Source organism: Meles meles, chromosome 4 (genome assembly GCF_922984935.1).
Source record: "Meles meles chromosome 4, mMelMel3.1 paternal haplotype, whole genome shotgun sequence".
In the NCBI taxonomy this organism is placed as follows: domain Eukaryota; kingdom Metazoa; phylum Chordata; class Mammalia; order Carnivora; family Mustelidae; genus Meles; species Meles meles.
In genome coordinates this window covers 152,411,554-152,433,567 of record NC_060069.1, presented here as the reverse complement: position 1 = coordinate 152,433,567, position 22,014 = coordinate 152,411,554, and the positions used below count along the sequence as shown (strand labels likewise).

Genomic DNA, 22,014 nt, shown 5'->3' with positions numbered 1-22,014 from the left:
ACCACCTCTCGGAGGTATTAAGGCCCCTTCATTAAAGGAGGTCTCTGTGCGGGCCAAACTCACCCAGAGTAACACAACACCCGTACTCTAAGGCCTCCGGTGATGCTGTCCCCAGATTACGGGCCAATCGCCTCCTGGAATGGAGGGGCCTGTGAGTGTCACATTACATGCTTGGGGTTAGCCTGTGTGATGTTGAGTCACTTGGTTCCTCGGGAATGTGCTGATTCACTGTCACCTAAGAGTGACACGTCTGGGTCCTAAAAACAATGGGACCGCTACAAATTGCTACTTCGGGTAGAGAAAGAGAATTTGTTTGAGAGCTGGGTGAGAGTGCTCGATGGCCTCAAATTAGACAAGGTGGGGCAGGGCAGGGGTGGGGGAGTGGGGAGCCTTCCAGAAGCTTCCTCATGGGTATGGATGGGGAGAGTGATAGGAGCCGGGGCAGAAGGACCGCCAGGACTCTTCCTCAAGGACAACAGTAACAAGACCCCCGCCCCCCCCCAATTCTGCCAAGCAGGGGCTAGGCGGGTCCTCCTTAATAACACAGATATGCACCTGCATATCCACGGGGCCCTTCAAAGCGGGGTGGGCAGCGTCACCTGCCGCGATGAGAACGTGCGATCACTGATGTTCCTTAGGACGGTCACGCGTGGTGATGTTCTCAACATGCAGAGATTTAGTCACTTTTAATGTGTGTGTGTGTGTGTGTGTGTGTGTGTGTGTGTTTAATTCTTTACAGGCAGCATGTCCTGCTCTTGCCTGCACTCGGGGCAGACCCCAGCCGAGCCCCCCAACACCTGGTGTCTCACTGCCTTCCACTCACTCCCATCCTCAGCAAGGATGACTTTAATCTGCCCCCTGGAATGACGGCCGCTGGTCCCTGAGAGCACCCGCATGACAAGCCCGGGCTAAGCCTCTTACGAACAGCACTGTAGTTTTCGTCTACACAGCACTGTACTCACACGCTCCTCACCCCCGTGCGGGAAGTGCATGATCCTCACTTGACATTTGATTCACGGAGCCAGCGTCCCTGTAAGACAGCTCCCAGACCAGCCAACGGGCCAGCCCTGGTAGGCGGTGTTGGCCCAGCTCCCCGGGGTAAAGGCTCCCACGGTGGCAGGTTTCACTGCCCACAGACAGATGCACACAGTTGGCACTTGGGATGGGGGTGTGTTCCCCGCAGTCCCGGGTGCAGCCGGGTACCCCTTCGAACAATCAGTGTCACGCTCGGGCTGGCACCAGAAACAAAGGGCGTCCGGGCTAGGAGGGGGGCAGAAAAAGAGTCTGGAGCTGTGGGAGCCCCTCCCTTCCTCCTTCCCGACCTCACAGCAGCAGCAGGGGCATCTCCTAACCTGCAGGGCTGCGGGTCACCAACGTCTCCGTTACCCAAAGTCCTCTGGTCCGAACAGCCGCGTCCCCTTTCAACTCCAGTTGAAATCCTAATGCCCAACCTGATGGTATTAGGGGGTGGGACCTTTAGGAGGGGCTTAGGTCACGAGGGGATTAGTGCCCTCCATGAGAGAGACCCCAGAGAGATTTCTCATCCCTTCTGCCAAGGTAGTTAGAGCAAAAAGACAGCCATTGGTGGAGGAAAGGGGCCCTTGGCAGATACCAAATCAGCCAGCACCTTGATCTTGGTCTCCACAGCCTCCAGAACAATAAGAAATGAACTTCTGTTGATTATAAGCCTCCCAGTTCGCAGCATTTTGTTACACTAGCTCGAACAGACTAAGACCCAAGGGCTCTGCCCCTAATCTATTACCACACAGGGCAGTCAGAGGGCATTTCAAAACCCCAGCCACACACCTTCCCTGTTTAAAGAAACAATCCACCTCCTTCCTTGGCCATCAGGGCCCCAGGGATCCTTCAATGGCCCCCTGGCCGTGCTCCTGCTTGCTCCCCAAAGCCCCCGGCTCCTTCTGGTCACAGGCTTCCGCATGGAGCGCTCCTTCTACGCTCACACCTCAACCTGCAGTCCTCGGCCCCACCATCACCTGCCAGGAATGCCTTCTCTGCACCCCTGCTGGGGTCAACTCCCCCGGATGGACCTGCCCAGTACCCAGACAGCAGGGCTCCTGCTGAGATGTTTTTTGGACAGGTCTGGTCTTTCCTGAGAAAGGTGACGCTTGCTAGAATCTAAAGGACAACAAGGAAGCAGCTGGGTGGAGATGTAGTAAATGATGCTACATGAAGGAAGGTTGGGAGCTGTCCCACACGGAACCACCATCCAAGAAACTTCTGCAAAACCCGAGAGCGGTCTTCACGCCCAGCTGCTGGCCTGACACCTGTGCACGGCAGAGGCTCCGTAAGTGTTTTACTGAAACGAAATCAGCCATCAGACCTACTTGCTCGGTGCGGGAATAAGGCTGTGGTCCGGCACTGACGCAGGGTCAAAGTTCTGCCAATCTCACAAGGGCCTTTTTACTTCTTTTAGAGGCTGGTCCTCTAAAAGGACGTTTTGATTACGAAAAACTTCCAACGTATAGAAAATGTGAGAGAATATCATAACAGACGGGCATATTCCCACCACCCGGATTCTCCAATCCTTGACATTTAGAACAAGGGCCACTTCATTTTTTTTTATTTTTTTAATTTTTTTAAAGGTTTTATTTATTTATTTGACAGAGAGAGATCACAAGTAGACAGAGAGGCAGACAGAGAGAGAGAGAGGAGGAAGCAGGCTCCCCGCCGAGCAGAGAGCCCGATGCGGGACTCGATCCCAGGACCCTGAGATCATGACCTGAGCTGAAGGCAGCAGCTTAAACCACTGAGCCACCCAGGTGCCCCTATTTATTTTTTTTAAAGATTCTGTTTATTTATTTGACACAGAGAGAGAGAGAGATCACAAGTAGGCAGAGAGGCAGGGGGAAGCAGGCTCCCTGCTGAGCAGAGAATCTGATGCGGGGCTCGATCCCAGGAATCTGAGATCATGACCTGAGCCAAAGGCAGAGGCTTTAACTCCCTGAGCCACCCAGGCGCCCCAACAAGGGCCACTTTAAAAGAGGGTTGTCTTCCCCACCACAGAAGGTGGACGAGGACGGCTGCCTTGGAGACTCAGCCATGGGAAGGTCATGACTGAGAACACAGAGATCTAGAAGGGATGTGTCCGAGTGAGGCAGGAGTCGCCATGACTTCCTGACTTCCTGGGGAGACCCCGGTCGGGGTGCAAAGTTGGGGTCTGCTTTGGGTGTTCGTGATCACGAGTCCGTGTGCGACAGTGTCTATGCATGTAGCAGCACACACCGGCGTGCTATTGTGTATGTACGAGTGACCGTGCGTACCTCGTAATGGTGTGGTGGTGTGTACGTGCGTGTGAGCGTGAACGTGCGTTTGAACACCCAGTCCCAGGGGAAGAGCCAGAGGGGCCGTTCAGGGGTATCCAGGCCCCAGCAAGGAAAGGGTTAAAGTCGCAAAGCTGGATATTTGCTGAGAGGATCTCGTGCTTTCTCTGCAGGTGCGCGCTGGAGACCACACGCGACACGCGTGTGACCCGAAGCCTCACCCACCCCCGGCACCCCGGCTGCCAGAGTCTTGGGAGGATGCTGGGCTCCAGAGGCAGAAACCCACAGAGAACAAAATGCAAAAAAAAACACCAAAAACGATGTGTTGGGATGGCCATGCATGCAATTCTTCGGTTACATGCTGTTGCTATAACACTGCTTTCTTTTCAACCAGTTTTTTCAAGGATTCCTAGGAGCCTCTAATGTTGCCGTTGTCTGTGGCCTCTCTTGGGCTGACCCACCACGCCCCTAAGTGTGACCTGCTCCCCAGAAAGCAGCTCCTTTTGGCTGGCAATGGGTGGATCACAAAACTAATGTGCGTTACAGGTGATACAAGTCAACGGAGAGAGAAAGGCGAGAATCAGAGTGGGAGAGGCTGCTCCAGCCGGAGACCTTTCCACTTTCTTTCTCCTCGAGGAAGAGACACTGGGTAGGGAGCCCATGCTTTAGTGGAAGCAAAGTTGCAAGTTCATAGAGACCTGGAACCAGGGGCTCTGGGGGCCCTGTGCCCTCTCATGAGAGCAAGGAGCCCCACAGCTGCCGGTGGGCTTCCTCTGAAAAGGAGAAGTGGCTCTTTTTTGGGGGGAAAGCAATTACAGCCTCTTGCCACCCCTGATAGCTTTAGCATGGGTTTACATCCAGGAAGGATTTTTTAAACTCAGGGGTTTGTAAGAACGCACGTGGATATATGGGTGTACACACACACACACACACACAGAGAGAGAGAGAGAGAGAAACTATTACAAAAACAGGTAGGACATCTCTATTAACAAGTTTCTAAGCGGGACTAACACCCCCTGGCAGAGATCCCCCGTGAGGGCTATGAATGAAACAGGGAAGCCACACCCGAAACACACTGTGCCCCTCCAACGTTACTTACTAGGTTGGCATTTAAAGGAGACCAGGAGGTATTTACTGCTTCCTGGACAAAGGTCGGGTCCGAAAACACGGCTATTGACCAGGAGGTGGCAGGCCCGCCGGTTCTGGCATTCGTCCAGCACCTTCTAAAATGAGGAGGTAGAAAAGGGATAGGCTTGAAAACCACACGCAGTGTCTGGGAGATCCCACACCGGGGCGGCTCTGGGCTCCGTCTGTCTGGCCAGGGTGTCCACCCAAAGAACCTTCGAGCTGCGCTGAGCTGGGTCTAAGCCGAGAGCTCGTGTACGGGCATGATCAGGTCTGCTCCCTGTCTCCCCGTCTTTCCCAGAACAAGACACCTGACCCACCCGGGGCAGACCCCATCGGAAGACCAGCCCCCCCATCTGTCTCAGCTGGAAATGCTGTGCACGGTTTCGGCAAAAGTTCCGCATCACGGAGACCCCAGGAAACGGGGGCAGGATCTGGGAAGCTCAGAGGGCGGGTGAGATGGGTCTCGGAGGTCCCTCCTGGGAGGGCTGTGAGAGCGCTTTGGGGGATCAGGAATCACAGCCAGAGCTCTCCAGCCGCAGAAAATGGCCGAGTACAGACCACAGAGAACTACTCAGTGTTTGGGGGACGCCTTGGAGACCCAACCCAAACACGGGCCAACTGATAAAAACTGAAAAGCTGATTGCCACCCTTGCCCACCTCAAGGGCACCGGACCCATGTTTTCCCTTAGGAGCGATTTTCTCTGTGAAATGCTCAGGCTTTGCTGGTGAGCATTGGGCTTAGACGTTTTCCCTCAAAGGTCTCCTGCTCTCAATTTTTTTCCGGGCAGCTCACTCCTTTGTGAATGAACCTGGTCCAAAGAAGCCCTCGGAGCACCCCACATGGGGTCCCAGAGGAGCCTAGCGCCTTGCTGCCCCTCTTCCATTTCCCAAATGGAGCCCATGACAGTCACAGAAGCCTTACACTCGGGGTCTGTTAAAAGGACTCCAAGCCCAGTGAACATTTCCCAAGAATTTACTTATTCCCGTTGGACCGAATTCGGCGCAGTCACGAGTCACCGTGCTCTCCTAGTAGCTCATGGTGCAGCTCCGTGGGGAAGGCTGACCCTACCAGGTAGCTCCTCAAGGGACCCAGCGGACGTGTATGAAATCAGGAAACACGTCCAGGGGAAACCCTGGGAACCCTCAGACGACGGGACATGTTCTCGTGGCCGAGGGTCATCATGAAATGACTTAGCCCTTGGAGGGCTCCAATGTACGTGTCACAACCGCAGTGTGGGACTCAAGGCAGGGCTGATCCCGAACTGTGTCACAGCTGAAAATCGCATAGGGGGACCTTCCTGGTGACCCTCAGCCATGGGCCAGATCTGCCGAGGGTCTCCTGGGTGACTTTGACACCTGTTATCTCCCACATCGGGCACCTTCCCTCCAAGGGAGCGGAAGCCCCTTGCCACAGCTCCCAGGCTCCAGTCAAAAGACATGACACAGAGGCTCTCTTGATCTCTGATGAAAGAGCAGCGCACAGGGACGCCTCTGGCAAGCAAACCTGCACGACATCAGAGCCGGGTTCACAAATGCTAACTTGTCTGCTTGGCTATGGAAACATCCTCTTCCCTTGGGCCTGCCTGGCAGAGCCAGGCACCCAGGCTGGGCAGGGAGGGTGGTGCCTGTCCGTGGGAGCTCAGGGTGCCAGGAGGTCGCTCCATCACAGAACAGGCACTCCCGTCCTATCGGCACCGGCCAGTGCTCGTCTTATGCACCCGGGAGAGCAGCAGATGGCCTGGGCGCCAGGGCGGGGTGGGCAGAGAAGTTGGGGTAAGGACTGGGCGCAGGCCACTAGGGTTACAGAATGGGGTGGGGGATACAAGGAAACTTCATCTCCGGAAACAACATGTGGCCTCTGGGAAGTCACTCAGACCCAGTCTTTTGGTGGGTACCTTTACCAACCACATGACTCCCCAGATACTAAGACGCTTGGAATGGAAGCAACAAGTGGTGGGAGAAATCGAAAAATCCTTACGTTACCATACTGTTTGGGCTTCTCCTCTTTGGGCCTTAGGGAGAGCTACACAGTCTTATGCTAATTGTATTATGCCTTAGTCTTCTTCAACAATTAATCTTCACCCACGTCTCCTGTGGCTGGAAAAAAAGAGCCAGGAGGAGTCTAAAATCCCCATTGAAATATTGGCTCTGCTCTCCTCCTATACCGGATCTTTCCCTTAATGCCAACAAGAAAGAAAGAAAGAAAGAAATAGATAGATAGATTAGGTGCTCTCTGCAATTCCTGGTATTCTCCAACAGAAGAACAAATCAGCAGAGGCTGCCTAAAGTAGCTTAAAACCAGAATAACGTTCTCATCTACAACTGGAGAAGACCATTTTGTGAAGAACGACCGCGACTGAGGTTTCCCTTCCTCCAATGCTTCTCTGAGAAGTTGATCATGACCTTGGCCGTCGGCCTCACGGGACCTGTGGTTCCCACTAAAGCATCCCCGCCCTTCCCTCTCTGCTGGGGGATCGATGGGAGGGGTGATCCCAGAGGTCAAAGCCCAACTCGACTGTACTTGGCTTTACCACAGTGGGGACTGCACCTCTGGATAAATTCATACTGTACATGTGTTAAGGGAGCTCTCCGGGAAGGAGGAATTCCATTTAGACTTGTTTGGTGACGAATTCTTTGGAGAAGCAAATAGCTCACCCGTGACATTGGTGATTCGTATGAACTGAGGTTTTCGTGGATCAGGTTTGCTGGGAGTGAACTAGGTAATCACAAGCGTATATACAGAGAGAGAGAGAGAGATGGGGAGAGGGAGGGAGGGAGGGAGGGAGAGAGGGAGGGAGAGAGAACTGTTTCATCATCTTAAAGCATCTACAAAGGGCAGTACCTGCAATGTGGTGGGAGCCACACAGGCCGCGTGGTCTTCCCTCTGGGAGCCAGGCTGCTGGGCACTACACATTTGATAATCTTGCCCATAAAATGCCGATTGGACACTTATCGTAGAATGCCGAGGGCACTGTAGATTCAAATGGTCCCCATCACAGGCATAGGCGGTGTGGTTTTGCAGGAGTTTGGTTAGATAACCTGGAAAATATTCAGCTGGGTTACTAGAGGCCCAGAACTCACCCCTTCTTCCCAGCTTTCTGAAAAGGAGGACCTCAGCTCCCCCCAGTGAAGGCCTTGGTCAGTCAGGAAGATGGGGGACGGAGCTTCCTTAGCACCTCCCATGGAGAAGACCCCAAAACGGGCTTGAGGTGAAGCTAAAGGAGAAGGTGCCAATGTTCCCATCTGGGTTGTAAACCTTGGGTCTAGAATGGCCCATTGGAAGGCTCAGAAGTCTTGTTCCCTTTGGAATTGGCCAGGAGCCAAGAAATCCTGAGCCATTTCTATGCAGCTGGAAAAAATCCCAAGTGGGTATCCCTCGGACATGGAGATGCCTGTCCCTGAAGAGATTTGGGTTCTCTGATCCCCCTCTAGCTTGGCTGTGCCTTCCTGGAAGGACAGGATGCCATTTTATTTTGGGGTGACCACTCCTAGGCCCTGGAGAGAAAAGCAAGGCAGGGCACCCTGCACAGGCTAAGGGTCTACTCTGAAGGGAGGGAAAGGGGTGCATGGTGGGGCTCTGTCACCGGTTGAACGATGTCCCACCACAAGTTCATGTCCGCTGGGAACCCCAGATGCCCCTTATTTGGAAATAGTGTCCTTGCAGTTGTGAATAGTTAAGATGAGGTCATAACAGAGTAGGCTGGTCCTTGACAGGTGTGACGATGTCCTTATAAGAAGAGAAGAGACAGAGGGAAGACAGCCGTGTAAAGACTGGAGTGATCTAAAAGCCAAGGAACCCCAGGATTGCTATCAGCCACCATGAGCTGGAAAAGGCAAGGAAATGTTCTGCAGAACCTTCCAGAGGCAGCCTGGCCCTGGCTCATCTTGATCTCAGGCTCCTGGCCTCCAGAGCCCTCAGGGAGCAAATTTCTGCTGTTCTCAGCCCATCCCAGCCTGCAGTCCTTTGTTACAGCAGCCCTGAAAAAACTAACACAAGCTCCTCATCCCAGGGTCCCGGGTTACTTCTCATGCAGGCTGGACAAGCCACAGAGCCTTGGGCTCTGAGAAGCTGTGTGCATGGCCTGGCAGGTGTGGGCGGCCTGGACCCCTTCTCAGAAAGGAGGAAGGAAGGTACATCTGAAATGTAGATTCCTTTCCTCCTTCTCACACCTCATGAGGTCAGTTGCAAGGCAGCTGGGAAGGGAGCCAGGGACTTTCTGGTGAGGTGTGTGGGAGCTGGGTTTGGCAGCCCGTGGCCTCTGAGTGGGTGGAGGGGTTGCAGAGGAAGGCAGTTTCAGAACTCCCCCTATTCCCACACAGACGGCCTGGGCTGGAGTCCTCCCTGATGATCTTTCAAAATCCTCTCTGACCATGGTTTTCTGCAAAGGGCACCCAAGCAGCTCCCTGGCCTTCCCCAGAAGTCACAGTGAAAGGGACTGTGACATCTGCCATAGGATGGTCACACTTGCCAACCTGAAGACGAAGGGTGGGAGTGCCCGTGGGAGTGCCCACTTTACATGTAACCCAGACCCGAGGTCTCTCGCCGCAACTCCCTTATCCCTTCCCACCCTTGAAAGAAGACGGCCAAGAAGTCAGCTACCCTGAGTTGGTTTCCCTTGGAAAAGCGGACCCTAGCTCAAGCAGCAAAACTGACATCAGGCCCTGGCGCTGTAAGTCAGGCTCCTGCTTGTTGGAACGATGTCCTCACTCCCACCATGCTCCCCGCCAGCCACTGAGAGAGGCTGGACAGAGACCCCTCGGTGTTCCCATGGCGGGTCAGCAACTCCCTGCAGGGCTCATGGACGGACCTTGATAAAGCCATGAGTTGTGAAAGTTCCAGCCTCCTTTATGAGCCACACCAGGAACTCAGAGTCGCCCTGATGCTGCCCCAGGCCAGCACCCACCCCAAAACTCCCCAGGCTGGTACCCCCACCCCTGGACCTCTTCAAACTCATCAAAAAAACTTTCTCGTCCATCCATCACCACATCTTTCACCAGGACCACGCTGGATGATCTGCCGACGAAGATGTTAAATTAATCCTGGGAGCCCGACTTCGGCTTCATGGCTTGTCCAACAGACCAGGGGCTACTCTAACTAGATGAAGGAAATGAGACGGCTGTGGGGGTGTCAGAGGCATAAGACCGAAGGGGCCTGGGTCCCAGATTCAGGGACAAGATTCTCTGAGCCTTCTCCACAATCTGTTACGTGGGTGGAAAAGAAACCTGCATTGTTCGTGCCATTGTTTTTCTTCTATTCGTCATGTAGTCCGTCCCCTGTGAACAGAACTTGATCTCTCCGGGGTCATTTACATCAAAACATGACTGAGTGCATTGCAGTGACCTGAGCCCCACTGCGTGCCATACTGGTATTCTGAGAGCAATGTTCTGGAAGCAGAAGCTCACTGCAGAGGATGGCCTCTGGAGGCCTTCCGGGCCCTTTTGCCAGTGTGTCAGTTCTAACACCAAGAGGTACAAAGAAGATACCCTGCTGGTAAAATCTGCTCTAGAGTCAGTCCAGTTCCTATGTGTTTGTCCAGACAATGGAATATTATTCAGCACTGAAACGAAAGTAGCTATGAAGCTGTAAAAAGACACAGAGGAAATGTCCATGCATATTATTAAGCGAAAGAAGCCAATCTGAAAAGGCCAAAGACTGTACGAGTCCAACGACATGACATCGCGGAAAAGGCAAAACTATGACGATGGTGAAAAAAAGGACAGGGGTTGTCAGGGGATTGGGGGAAGGGAGGGATGAGCAGGGGGAGCATGGAGGATTTCAAGGCAAGGGAACTACTCTGCACAATACTCTGGGGATGGACACAAGTCATGACGCATTGTCAAAACCTACAGAACACACAACACCAAGAGGGAACCCACGGTAAACTACGGACTTCGGTCCATGTTATGATGTGTCAATGCAGGTTCATCAATTGTAGTACATCTACCACTCTGATGGGGAATGTTGATAGCAGGGGTGGGGCAGGGGGGCAGGGGGGCAGGGGGGAGGCTGTGCCTGCATAGGGACTACGGATATTTGGGAATTCTCTGTATCTTCCATTCAATTTTGTCATGCACCTAAAACTATTCAACAAATGAAAGTCTATCTAAAAGAAAAAAATTAAAACCACCAGGCTTTCCCAGAAGAGTGTTACCTTTGGGAGGACAGGGGTTCGTGACAGGGAGGGGGACAGGAGGATGAGCTGGCAAACCTTTTTTTTCGATCTGAAGGGTGGATACATGTTTTACTTTGTGAAAGTTCGTCTAGCTACACGTTTGTGAGAGGTGCACTTTTTGGTGGGTAAATAAAACTGTTTAGAAAAAAACCCTTTACCTACAGTTATCTGACCAAAGCTTTTTAACCAGTGAAGAAAGTCTAGACACTGTGCAGCCTATGGAGGACTGATAGGTCAAGGGCAGTGGCGGGAGCATGTTCTACAGCTGATCACATCCACGCCAGATGTACTCTAGAGTGACGGCAGAAGATGCCTCATGAAGACGGGCCACGTGCCCTCACACCTCAGGGTGCTTCCCACACCTCATTCTGATTGGCCCACAATGTCAGAAGCTGCTAAGAGGTCAGGAAGAAGGACAAATTAGAACTAGCCCTGGTTTTCAGCAACACAGAGGACATCAAGGACCTTTTGAGAGACATTGGGGATGGGGAGTAGGGACACTAGCCAGGTTGGAAAAGGTTGAAAAGGAAGTGGAAATTGAGGAAATTCCAGATGGCTCTTGGGGTAGACAGAATAGTGCCCTCCCCCTGATGTCCCCAGATCCCCAGATGTCCCCAGAGCCTAGAAACAGGTTTCTTTTCATTGTAAAAGGGACTCTGAGGTTGTGATGAAGTTAGAAATCTGGAAATGGGAAGGGGATTCTGGAGGATCTGAACGGCTCCATAGAATCACCACGGTCTTCCTAAAAAGGTCAAAGTTGATAAAAAGATGTGGTAGTGGAAACAGAGGTGGGAGTGACGCAGCCACGAGCCCAAGAATGTAGGTGGTTTCCAGAAAATGAAAAAGGCAAGGGAACCTTGATGTTAGACCTCTGATTTCCAGAGCTGTAAGAAAATAAATCTCTGCTGTTCTAAGCCACCAAGTGTGTGGTGATCTGTTACAGCAGCCCTAGGAAACAGCACAGTTTACCCAGACGACTCTTGCGACATCTTGGTGAAGATGAGGAGAGACACAGGGCTAAAGTTATAAGAACTGATGGGTCAGATTTTTCAGTAACTATGATCGAGGTAAAGCTAGGAGAGACCTAGGTATGCATCTGAGTGTGTAAATACATATGTAGATGAGCCCTATGTTGTATGTAAATTCTATTTTTTACTGTAGGCTGATGTTGAACACATTCAAAAGTGCTCTTAGCAAGAGGGTGTTTGCAATATTGGAGAGTGGGCTGCAAGCTAGGAAATGAGCACTGGGGAGGCCCAAGGGAATAGAGGTGTGCTGAGACCCAACAAGGTGAGATTGGGTGCAACCACCCCAGCAGGCTGGAGAGGTAAGATCTTGTGCCCCAAGTGATTTCAAGGTGGAGCAGTTGCAGATAATGGAAATGTCCAAGAGACGGCCACGGAAGAGAGTGTGAGAAGTGGGAGGAAGGGAAGGTTGCTGGAAATGAGGGCGACTTCTGGAACAGACATTTCCCTGGATAAAGGCAGGAGCTGGGATGGAGCAGGAGCCTGCTGCCAAGGTTGACCTCTAACAAGAGGCATATGATAGATGACCCTCTCCCAATCTTTCCAGTGTGCTGTCCCAGTGAGCACACACTCTTTCCATTGCATCGGGCAGAGTCAATACATTACTTAGTGCTTTAGTCCATTCAAGCTGCTGTAACAAACCACCACAGATCAGGTGGCTTATAAACAATGGAGATTCATTTCTCATAGTTTTAGAAGCAGAAAGCCCAAGATCAAGGTACCAGCATGATTGCATTTTAGTTAGGCCCCTCTTCTTGGTTCAAAGCTAGGGCCATCTTGCCATGTCCTCACATGGTACAGGGGCTAGGGAACTCTGTGCCATGTCTTTTATAAGACATTAATGGGATTAGGGAATCTCATTCATAAAGACTCCCCAATGACCTAATCACCTAATAGAGTCATCTTTGGGGGTTAGGATTTCAACCTATGAATTTTGGAGGGACTCCAAAATTCAGACTAACATTCAGACTCCAGCGCTTAGCACACCTTGGTTTCTTGGCTGGTTCAAATGAGATCCCTTTTAAAGAATGACTACTAGTGTAGCTTCCTGTTCATGGTTCTATCTTAATCAAATGCTGCATCATGCTGGATCAGTCAAAAATGCTTTATTTCTTAACAGGCTCAGCCAGAGCTCTGGGTCAAGTTTTATGTGTGTGGGCCAGTATTTACTGCCCTGAAGGAAAGCAGAAGAGCAAACTGTTAAGAAATCAGTTCTTAAAGCCTGGCTTGGTCTGGAAATGCTCTGTGGATCCCTTTAAAAAATATATTTCCTTCCTTCCTTCCTTCCTTCCTTCCTCCCTTCCTTCCTTCCTTCTGTGGATCCTTGTTAGCTTCACATGGTTGAGGGGCCAAGGTGAAACTTATGTTTAATTCCAAGATCCTCTTCTGATGAATCCCCACTCTGTGTACCAGCAGAGGTTCCCACAGCAATGGCCATGGCTAGAACTTTCCTCAAAGATCATCTTGAAAGGCCTGGTTGGATTGGGCAGATCTTAGAATAGTTTAGATAAAGGCTTTTATGTTTTCCTTTTTTAAAATGTAGATGGATATTTCATGTGGAAGGAGTCCCTAAGAGTGAAAGGAGCTCTCCTCTGTCTTCAGAAAGACGACGGGAAGTCGCTCTTAAGATTCTCATCCCCATCACCTTTACAAGGAAAACCCATTTACCCAGAAATATTCTAGTGGCTTGAGAATGACCAGAATGTAAATGACTGATTTTCAAGGAATCATGGATGTGTCCAAAGTGTTCTATGAGAGGAAGAAACATTATGCAGGGGAGAAAGGAGGTGTTATAGCAAAATGAGCTTGGGGTGTATGGGTTAAAACAAGGCAAATGCAGTTCTTTCCCTGTAGGACTTCAGATACACCAATGCGTACAGCAGCTGTCTAACATCAAAAACGGGAGGTAGATTCCCTCACTCATAATTGACCAGCCCTCCCTTCTTATTCTTTTGCATGAATCATCTGAGTGTTATTGTTAAACACATCATTCTTTCTTTAAGATTTATTTATTTGAAAGAGAGCACAGTGGGAGGGGAAGAGGGAGAGGGAGGGAGAGAATCCCAAGCAGACTCCACACTGAGCATGGATCCTGATGTGGAGCTCTATCTTATGACCCTGAGTTCATGACCCTGAGATCACAACCTGAGCCAAAAACCACCTGTGAGGTGCTTAACGGACTGCACCACCGAGGCGTCCCCAAGCACATCACTCTTAAGGAAACAGAGTTTCATATTACCACAGTCAGTGCTGACAGCTGCGTTTAAGTTGCATGATTTCAGACGGCACTTCAGAATCCCATATAGTTTCAGAATCATCCTGCAGTGTTGGGGGACAGGGAGAAGGAGCAGGGAGCAGAGGATGAGATGCCCAAGCACAGGGCTCATAGTGGGATTAAGGTGTGTGACTGTGCCATCCCCTCTCAGCATCGGTGTCTGTGTTTTATGGTGAGGATCAGATGATATAACGGCCCAGCATTTTCATCAGCCATAACCCACAGCACCAGCTGAGATTATTGTACTATCAACCCTGAAGAACACAAATTTACACAGAACTCTTTGGTGGCTTGCAAATCACACTGCATTCCCCACCAGCCTTGTCTGCTCTGAACAGTGATGGAAAGACGATCAATTCAGAGACAAGTACATAGCCCAGTAGCTACCCTCATGGTCCAGAAATGTCACTGCTCTGCTTGAGGGGAAAGGAAAAATTTCCTTATTTCCTTCCTTCCTTCCTTCCTTCCTTCCTTCCTCCTTTCCTCCTTTTCTCCCTCCCTTCTTCCTTCCCTTCCTTCTTCCCTCCTTCCCTTCCTTTCTTCCTCTTCCTCTCTTCTTCTTCTTCTCTCTCTCTCATTTTTCAAAATAATTAAGGTTTATGGGACACCTGGCTGGCTCGGTCAGTGGAACATGAGATTCTTGATCTCAGGGCTCAAAGCCCAAGCCCCACATTAGGTGTAAAGATTACTTAAAAACAAAACCTTTAAAAAATAATTAAGGTTTACAATATTACTAAGATTTAGAACAGGCCAAAGAAGCTGCAAATTCTTCCTCCTTTCCTTTCTGAAGTCAGAGCCCCTCCTCAAGAGTCCAGGTTTCCCAGGGGCTGATGTTGAGTCACTCTAAGCACAGGATACAAGAACATCAGTTGCTAAAGTCCCCTAATCACAAAAGGCCAATTTCCCCATCTTCCTTCTGGGAAGAGGGTAGAATTCAATTCTGCTGGCCCTGCTACCCTCCTCCACTTACTTAATAGAGCAGAACCCTCCAATCCATTAAGGCTTTAGATAAGAGACTACACCCTTTTATTCACAAGTATTCAAAGGTGTTTCTACATGTTTGAAGTTCTTTTCCGGAAAAGTTTTTTTTTTCTTTTGTGTTTGTGAGTGTGTTTAGAGAATTGGCAAAAGCAGGAGCAAGGGGGCAGTCCACAAGGCTCTAGGGCAATGAGTCAGTCTCTAAGAGTGCAGGAAAGGCCCCACAATGGATGAAGGGCTCATGACTGGGCACCACACACCCAAGAGCGTTAAGATCAAAAAGGGAAGTCACTTTAAGTCACTTCTCCAGGCCCAAGTTTAGCACAGGAAAGTTGAACCTGGAGGTTAATTATGAAGACAACAAGAGCCATCAGCGTGTGTCTTAGGTATTTGAGGGGGAATCACAAATGCTAGGGACCTCCAAAGGTAGCTCTCTGAACTTAAGTGATGAGCTTAGATCCTGGTCCCAAAACAGAAAAGAGGAGGACAGAAGGTGAACTGAGGGTCTAGATGGGGTAGGGACCAGATACTTTCCCCTGAGCACGGGGGAGGGGCATATTTCCCACTCCCGCTTACCATCGTGTGGGCCAGTGGAAAGTTCTGGCCAATGGAAAGGCGGCGGAAGTGATGTGTGTCACTTTCAGATCTGGCCCTTGAGATCGTGTGACCTCTACTCCCTCTCTCCCCATCTGCTGTCACATATGGAAGAGAGAAGGGACAAGGACAGCCCTGAGAACCCAGAAAAGATGGGGGAGGCACAAGATGGAAGGCATCGGGCCCCTGAATGACTGCATGGAGCATAGCCTTCCCCTTTGTCCAATTACACTGGATCACAGCATGAGTAAGAACTAATCCTTATTTTGTTAGTCCCCTAAGATTTGGGAGTTGTTTATTTCAGCAGCTAGTCTACCTGGTCTAATACTCCAGCATTTTCCCAATCAGTATTGCGTTAAGTAGAAAGCTGGCAGGACTTTGAGAAGTACCAAAAACTTTCACCAAACACACCTCATTGGCTTGTGATGTGTATTGTTGACACCCTTCCACGTGGCCTCCAGTTCTCTTCCGGGAAGTCATCTGAGTTAAGACCTTGCTACAATTAAAGTGAGTTAAATTACTAACAAGTTAAAAGGGACTAGAGGTCTCATTAATTAGTCATCACGTTCCACAATGCCACTGACTTTTAAAAACTGCATTAGCAAAAGTGGAAAGAAGAGACTAGTGGGCTTGGATGGAATGCTCCCAGACAGGCAATATACCTGTTTCTATATATTGATGGGTGTGGGAAAGGCTGTGGGACCGTGCACACACGGGGTGGTGTGTGTTCTCCACTCCAGAGAGTGCTGGACCTGGATCAGAAGCTCCAAAGCACAGAGGTGGTGGCCACAGGCTACGACAAGGGAAATTCAGGCTCTGAACCTGCTCACATCAGATGCTTCCTTGAGGATGTTGAGTCGAACCTCTTTAGACCTCAGCTCTAAAACCAGAGACTTATGCATACTTTAGAGGGTTGATGCCCAAGTGATGAGAGACAGCATAAGTCGGGCACTTTATATGGTGGTCAACATGTCATTTCTCTTCCCAGAGGAGAGTGTGCGTGTACCAGAAGAAAAAGAGACAGACAGTCCAGTCTCTGGAAGAGAGAGCCCCAAAGAAGCCAAGGACAGGGAGTACTCCAAATCCACCTTTGTTTGGTCTTGGTTTGGTCTTGGGACAAAGACATCTGGTAAAAGAGTAGAAAGTGTTTGCTTTCATATTCTATAAAATTGCCCCCAAGGAGGAACTCAACTCCGTGATGGGGGGGTGCTCATGCCATCAATTACTGGTCCTCAGGTTTCAGGGTGCTGTGGAAGCATTTTTGGCAGAAATGAGTGCAACGATCCCTGAAAAGGACCAGCTAAGTGCCAATTTGGGTAAATTTGCTGGCTTCTGATAAGCCATTTCTCAGCCTACAAATTCTTGAAATCCAGTCTCTGACCATTTTTTTCTCAACAAAGTGAGTGATTCTCTTTGAGAACAAAACTGCTCGGTTTTCTTAAAGCCAACAAAAGTACTATTTTCAAAAACATCGAACCTACAAACTTCCCATGTTTGCTATTGTTCCAAGAGCATTTAGAGGAATCTCAAATTGTATTGATTAAAATGTTCTCAAATTTCTAATCAGATATGGGAAAAAATTAAACCTGGAAGCTGACTGCACACTTTTGTTGAGGAAATTGACAATGTTCCCTGTCTCTCATCCTGTGTCTTACAGGAGAGCCACATGGCACCAGGTCACCAGCTTCCACGTACACGGAGACTTTCCCATTGCCCTGGGACTTGGAGTTCTTGTTTCCAATGCTAGTTTCTAGGAGTCACTTACCCAAGTATCTTCCATCTTGTTATTTTCTCTCCTAATACCTCCTTGTTTTCTCTTTCTACATATATACACATATTTTTAAGTGGATTTTTCTGTGTTGATGCTCATGTATAAATTCATGTGTATGGATTTCAGATCCCTGTTACTGGGTGGTTTAGCATCTGTCTACACATGTCCATTCACTGTATGACTTTCCAACTCACTCAAACAAAAACTTCAAGTCCTTTTATGATTTGGGTCCCTTCTCCCTACACGACCTCATCTCCTACCATTCTCCCCTTGGCTATGGCCGCTGTGGTCCCCTTGTTTCTGAACGATGCCACCCACACTCCCACCTCAGGATTTTGTTTTGGCTGCTCTATTCGCCTGAAACCATCTTCTTCCAAATATCTGCTTTTGCCCTCCCTCCTTACATCCTGTCCTTTGTTCAAATGTAACCTTATGAGACAGGCCTTCCCCAGCTGCTCTGAAAGACAGCCCACCTTCTCCCCCATCACCCCAGCTTCTGCTGTATTTCACCACATAGAGACCTGTTGTCGGCTCCCCCCGCCAACTTTTTGAATGTAAGAGGGATTTTGTTTTATTTATTCTCTGTGCCTAGCACCTGGAAAGAATCGGACACAGAGTAGGAGGGCAGGGAATAGCTGTTTTCAATGTGGGAGAGAGTGAGGAAGACCAGCAGAGCAAGAGAAGGACACAGAAGGGAATGAGTGAGTAGCAGGTTCTGACGAATGCTGACAGCAACCGGCTTCACCCGGTACTTACACATCTTAAGGTTTCTATTTTCCTGATGCCTCAACATCCCACAAACAGACCATGAGCAGTGATCAGGGACATAAGGCTGGCCCCTATTACTAGTTCCACTTCTTGGGCTCTCCGACCATGACCTAGTCACATTCAAACACACCAATAAAAGCCTCATGGCTTTGCTTGTGTACTCCAACTCACTCCCAATAAAGGCACTTGCCTACACGTCCTCTCTCTCTCGGCTCCCCACCTGCTTGGTTGAGCTGCTCCCTGGGCACTGCTCCCATATGGCTCCCTGTGGGGCCGCCATGCCCCTCTCCTGGAAGACCCGTGAGTATAATAAACCCTTTAATTTCATATGCCTTCCCAAATGTAATTTCCATGGCCATGATGGAGTGATCCCTGGAGAACTTACTCTTGAGTTTACAACACAGTAATATATTATATTATATATACATGTATGCACACATATCACATATATAGACAATAATACACATACATATTTATATACATATATACAGTGAAGGGTATGAATCAACTGATTAAAAATGACTCCAAGCATGCTGTGTGGGACTTGAATTACAATCTTATGATTACATTCACTATTTTATTTTGAACAGGTCTGGTAGGAGCTCCTTCCTGCTCTTCACTAAAGGTTTCACATCCCACAAAAAGGAACACCTTGTTTAGTAACCAGGAACAAAACCCAGAGAGTTATCCAGTGAGCGACCATCTGGATTAGATTAGTGTGAAGGTAACGGGATCAACCCCCATTGGCCTCAAGCACCTAACCGGAATAGTTTTCCTTTTCTTTGGGGTGCAGAGGAACCCCCAAACGACAGAGCCCCTTGCTGATTAAGGCTGGGGACCGCAGTGCATTTGATAACTTAATGCAACTCTTTAACCAGCACTTGAAACTCAGATAAGAAATCTACACTTGATCTTTCCTGCTCTGAATTGGCCAAATTAGAGGCTCTATCCCCAGGGGCAACAAAAGGCTCTCAGAAATACTCAGGGAAGCTGACCAACCAGAACGCCCCGCACAACCCAGCCCATGGCCGCCGTGGGGGCGGACAGGTGCTGCCTCCCTGCCGCCGGGGTAAAGAGCCTTTCAACTTCAGATTGTCTACCCCCGTCCACCCACTGCCGAAATGTGTAGGATGATCAAGGGATATGGGATCCGTTCAAGGGCGAAAAGAAGACTCGAGGGCATGCATTTTGGGCTTCATTCAGTTAATTGGAAAATTATAGAGTGATTTCACTGCTCGTAATCATGAAACTTTTTCCCCCCTTACACCTTAGAAGTGATGGTGTTTGGTGAGTAGCACGTCAACCTCAGAAAGCTATTTGGAAGGTTGTAACGATTAGATGTAGGGGCAAAACAGGTTTGCTGTACTTGTGGCGGAATGCGTTTGGTTCCCTGGAACAAAACCAGAGCAGGCAAGTTTCTAAAAGTTGAAACAAACGTAAACAGCATATCTCAGACGCTGCGTTTGGGAACAGGCTGGGTGACCCCTCTGTCCCTTACAGCCTCCTGGATGGACCAGTGGAGGATCTCAGATGGGTCGTTTGGCTTCCCCCTCCTTTCACCTTAGAATTAGGGGAGGTAACAATATTTCTCCCTTTGTGTTTCACAGACGCAGGGGAGGCTGGACAACTGTAAACAAATACAGGCGCCCACACAGTAATTGGGCTCGCCTGGCCTTACTCTTGGTATTTATCCTTAATTGAGTCCCTGGCACGCTCCCCCTCCCACGCCCCCGCCCCAGGGCGGGTTTAAAACTTCCCCAGCAGGCTCAGGCGTCACCACACGCTTCCTTAATTCTGCCAGGAGCTGTTTATTCACTCTCTGTCTCCCTCCTTTGCATACATTTTTTTTTTCTGACTGTCCTCTTCTTGGTATGCTCTTCTCAATCTGTTACCTAATTTTGTATACAATCATTTAGGCACCTGCTGAATGATGACGCCTCTCACTTTTGAGCCCCTTTTTTCTCTACCCACCCCCAGAGTCCTTCCCTAGTTGTTGGCTCCTAGCCCACTTCTGGATGGTTAGGTTGAAGAGAAATCTGACTCTGGTCTGTGGTATAGGCAGCCGATCCTCATTATTCACAGATTCCATATTTGCAAATTCTCCTGCACACTAACATTTACTTGTAACTCCCAGAATAACAGTTGCAGGGCTTCCCCAGCTTAAAATATTTTTGTCAGCAACAGGCACCATCCCAGCTGAGGAGGCACGAGTGACACTTTGCCTTCTGGGTTTCGTTCTCTTATCAAACACAAGTGTCCTGGGGCGCCTGGGTGGCTCAGTGGGTTAGAGCCTCTGCCTTTGGCTCAGGTCATGCTCTTAGGGTCCTGGGATCAAGCCCCGCATCGGGCTCTCTGTTCAGCAGGGAGCCTGATTCCTCCTCTCTCTCTCTGCCTGCCTCTCTGCCTGCTTGTGATCTCTGTCTGTCAAATAACTGAACAAAATCTTTTAAAAAACACACACACACACAAGTGTCCTGGGGCACCTGGGTGGCTCAGTCCATTAAACATCTGCCTTCAGCTCAGGTCATGATCCCAGGGTCCTGGGATCGAGTCCCGCTTCGGGTTCCTTGTTCAGTGGGGAGTCTCCTTCTCCCTCTTCCTGCCCCTCCTCCTGCTTTTGCACGCTCTCTCTCTCTCTCACACACACAAATAAATGAATCAATCTTATACACGAGACAGAGTAGAATTTGTCTATCCATGTGATTGCTAGCCTCCCCAGTGGTTACTGTTCATGTATAATTCAAACTTGCAGAATCACTCTCTGGGATTGCCTTCAGAGTATATCTCAATGTGGCAGGACTTTGTCTTTGATTGCTAAAAGAATATAATTATATTCATTCCTGCTGTTTTTATAAAAACCTTTAATAAAAAAATCCTTGTCATCTCCTGGCTCTTAGGACCCCGATACCGACTCTCAGAGATGCCGGGGAAGTGTTTCTCTTCTGGCTGGGCAAAGAGGTGGCACAGCCAGCTGGTGATGGGGCCAGAACAAGGCTCCACTCCAACTCCTGGTCCGGAATCTCTGCTCCGGGTTCAAGGGACTCCCCACTAACCCTGAATCCGGGACTCTGAAGGGAGGAAGAACCGCGCACCTCTTCTCCCTCTACGCTTTGTTGTAATATTATGCTTAATGCTGGGGTAGAGGAAGCACGGGGAGTGTTTTAACACCGGGGGCAGAAAGGGGGGCAATGAAACCAGCAGGTGACCGAAGGCTTCCAAGTGGGAGGCGACACATACGGAGAGAGCAGGAACCAACCACGTGAACATAAGCCTCGCGCACCAGGGGCAGATGTGCGAAGGCTCAGAGGGCTTGTGGAGACGCTCTGCACAGCCGACCAGCGTGCAGGGTATGAGGTCAAGGGCAAAGGCTGGAGAAGGAAGCGGTGCCTTGCTAATGAGTCTGAACTTCCACCTAAAGGCAGACGGGAGCTACTGCGGACTCGGATGCAGAGGAGTGGTGCTGGTCAGATCCACAGTTCAGAGAAATCCTTCTCCAAGTCTGAGCTAGAAGGACTGGAGAGACCCATGATGAAATGAGGGTGGTCGCAATCCTGCCGGGGAGCATTAATGCAAGTCTTGGGGATGGGGTGAGAACAGCTGAGACCAGAGTCAACATCACGGCTGCACGACCCGAGCCTTGCATACAGCCCCACGCTCAGAAGGGCCCCGCACTTGGTTTAACACTCCACTATCATCAGCTTGAAATTCTTCATAATTTAACCTTGGACTTGTGTTTTGTAAGTGAAGCATCGTAGGGCAATGGGGCACGTGTGTGGGCAGAGGAGGCACCCACACTATGAGCTGCCACCGTGCCTTTGTGCCTCGTTCTCGTGGTGACTGAAATAAATGCCCTGAGCATAGAATTCTGGTGGACCCACAATGGCGATGCACCCAGGAAGACCCAAGGGGAGCATCAGAAAGGCATGCTCCACCTAGGACGGTAAACAGAGATACGGACGGCAAGCAGGGAGCCACCACAGCATCGGCGAGAATCAGAATTGGCTTTGAACCATGAACGAGG

The 22,014-nt window shown here is 50.0% G+C and overlaps 1 protein-coding gene across 5 annotated transcripts in view; it reads right to left on the bottom strand.

Moving 5' to 3' along the window:
- EVA1C (eva-1 homolog C) overlaps positions 1-22,014 on the bottom strand; it is a 69,566-nt gene that overhangs the window by 29,262 nt on the left and 18,290 nt on the right. For 4 of the 5 annotated variants that reach the window (XM_046002277.1, XM_046002276.1, XM_046002275.1 and 1 more), the window contains exons 2-3: positions 7,252-7,448; positions 4,381-4,504 (exon numbers count right to left, since the gene is read on the bottom strand). The exons of the other annotated variant lie outside the window; for it this stretch is intronic. In XM_046002277.1, coding sequence (XP_045858233.1) covers positions 4,381-4,504; positions 7,252-7,448 — 321 coding nt within the window. The remainder of the gene's footprint in view (positions 1-4,380; positions 4,505-7,251; positions 7,449-22,014) is intronic. 5 annotated transcript variants of the gene reach the window in all.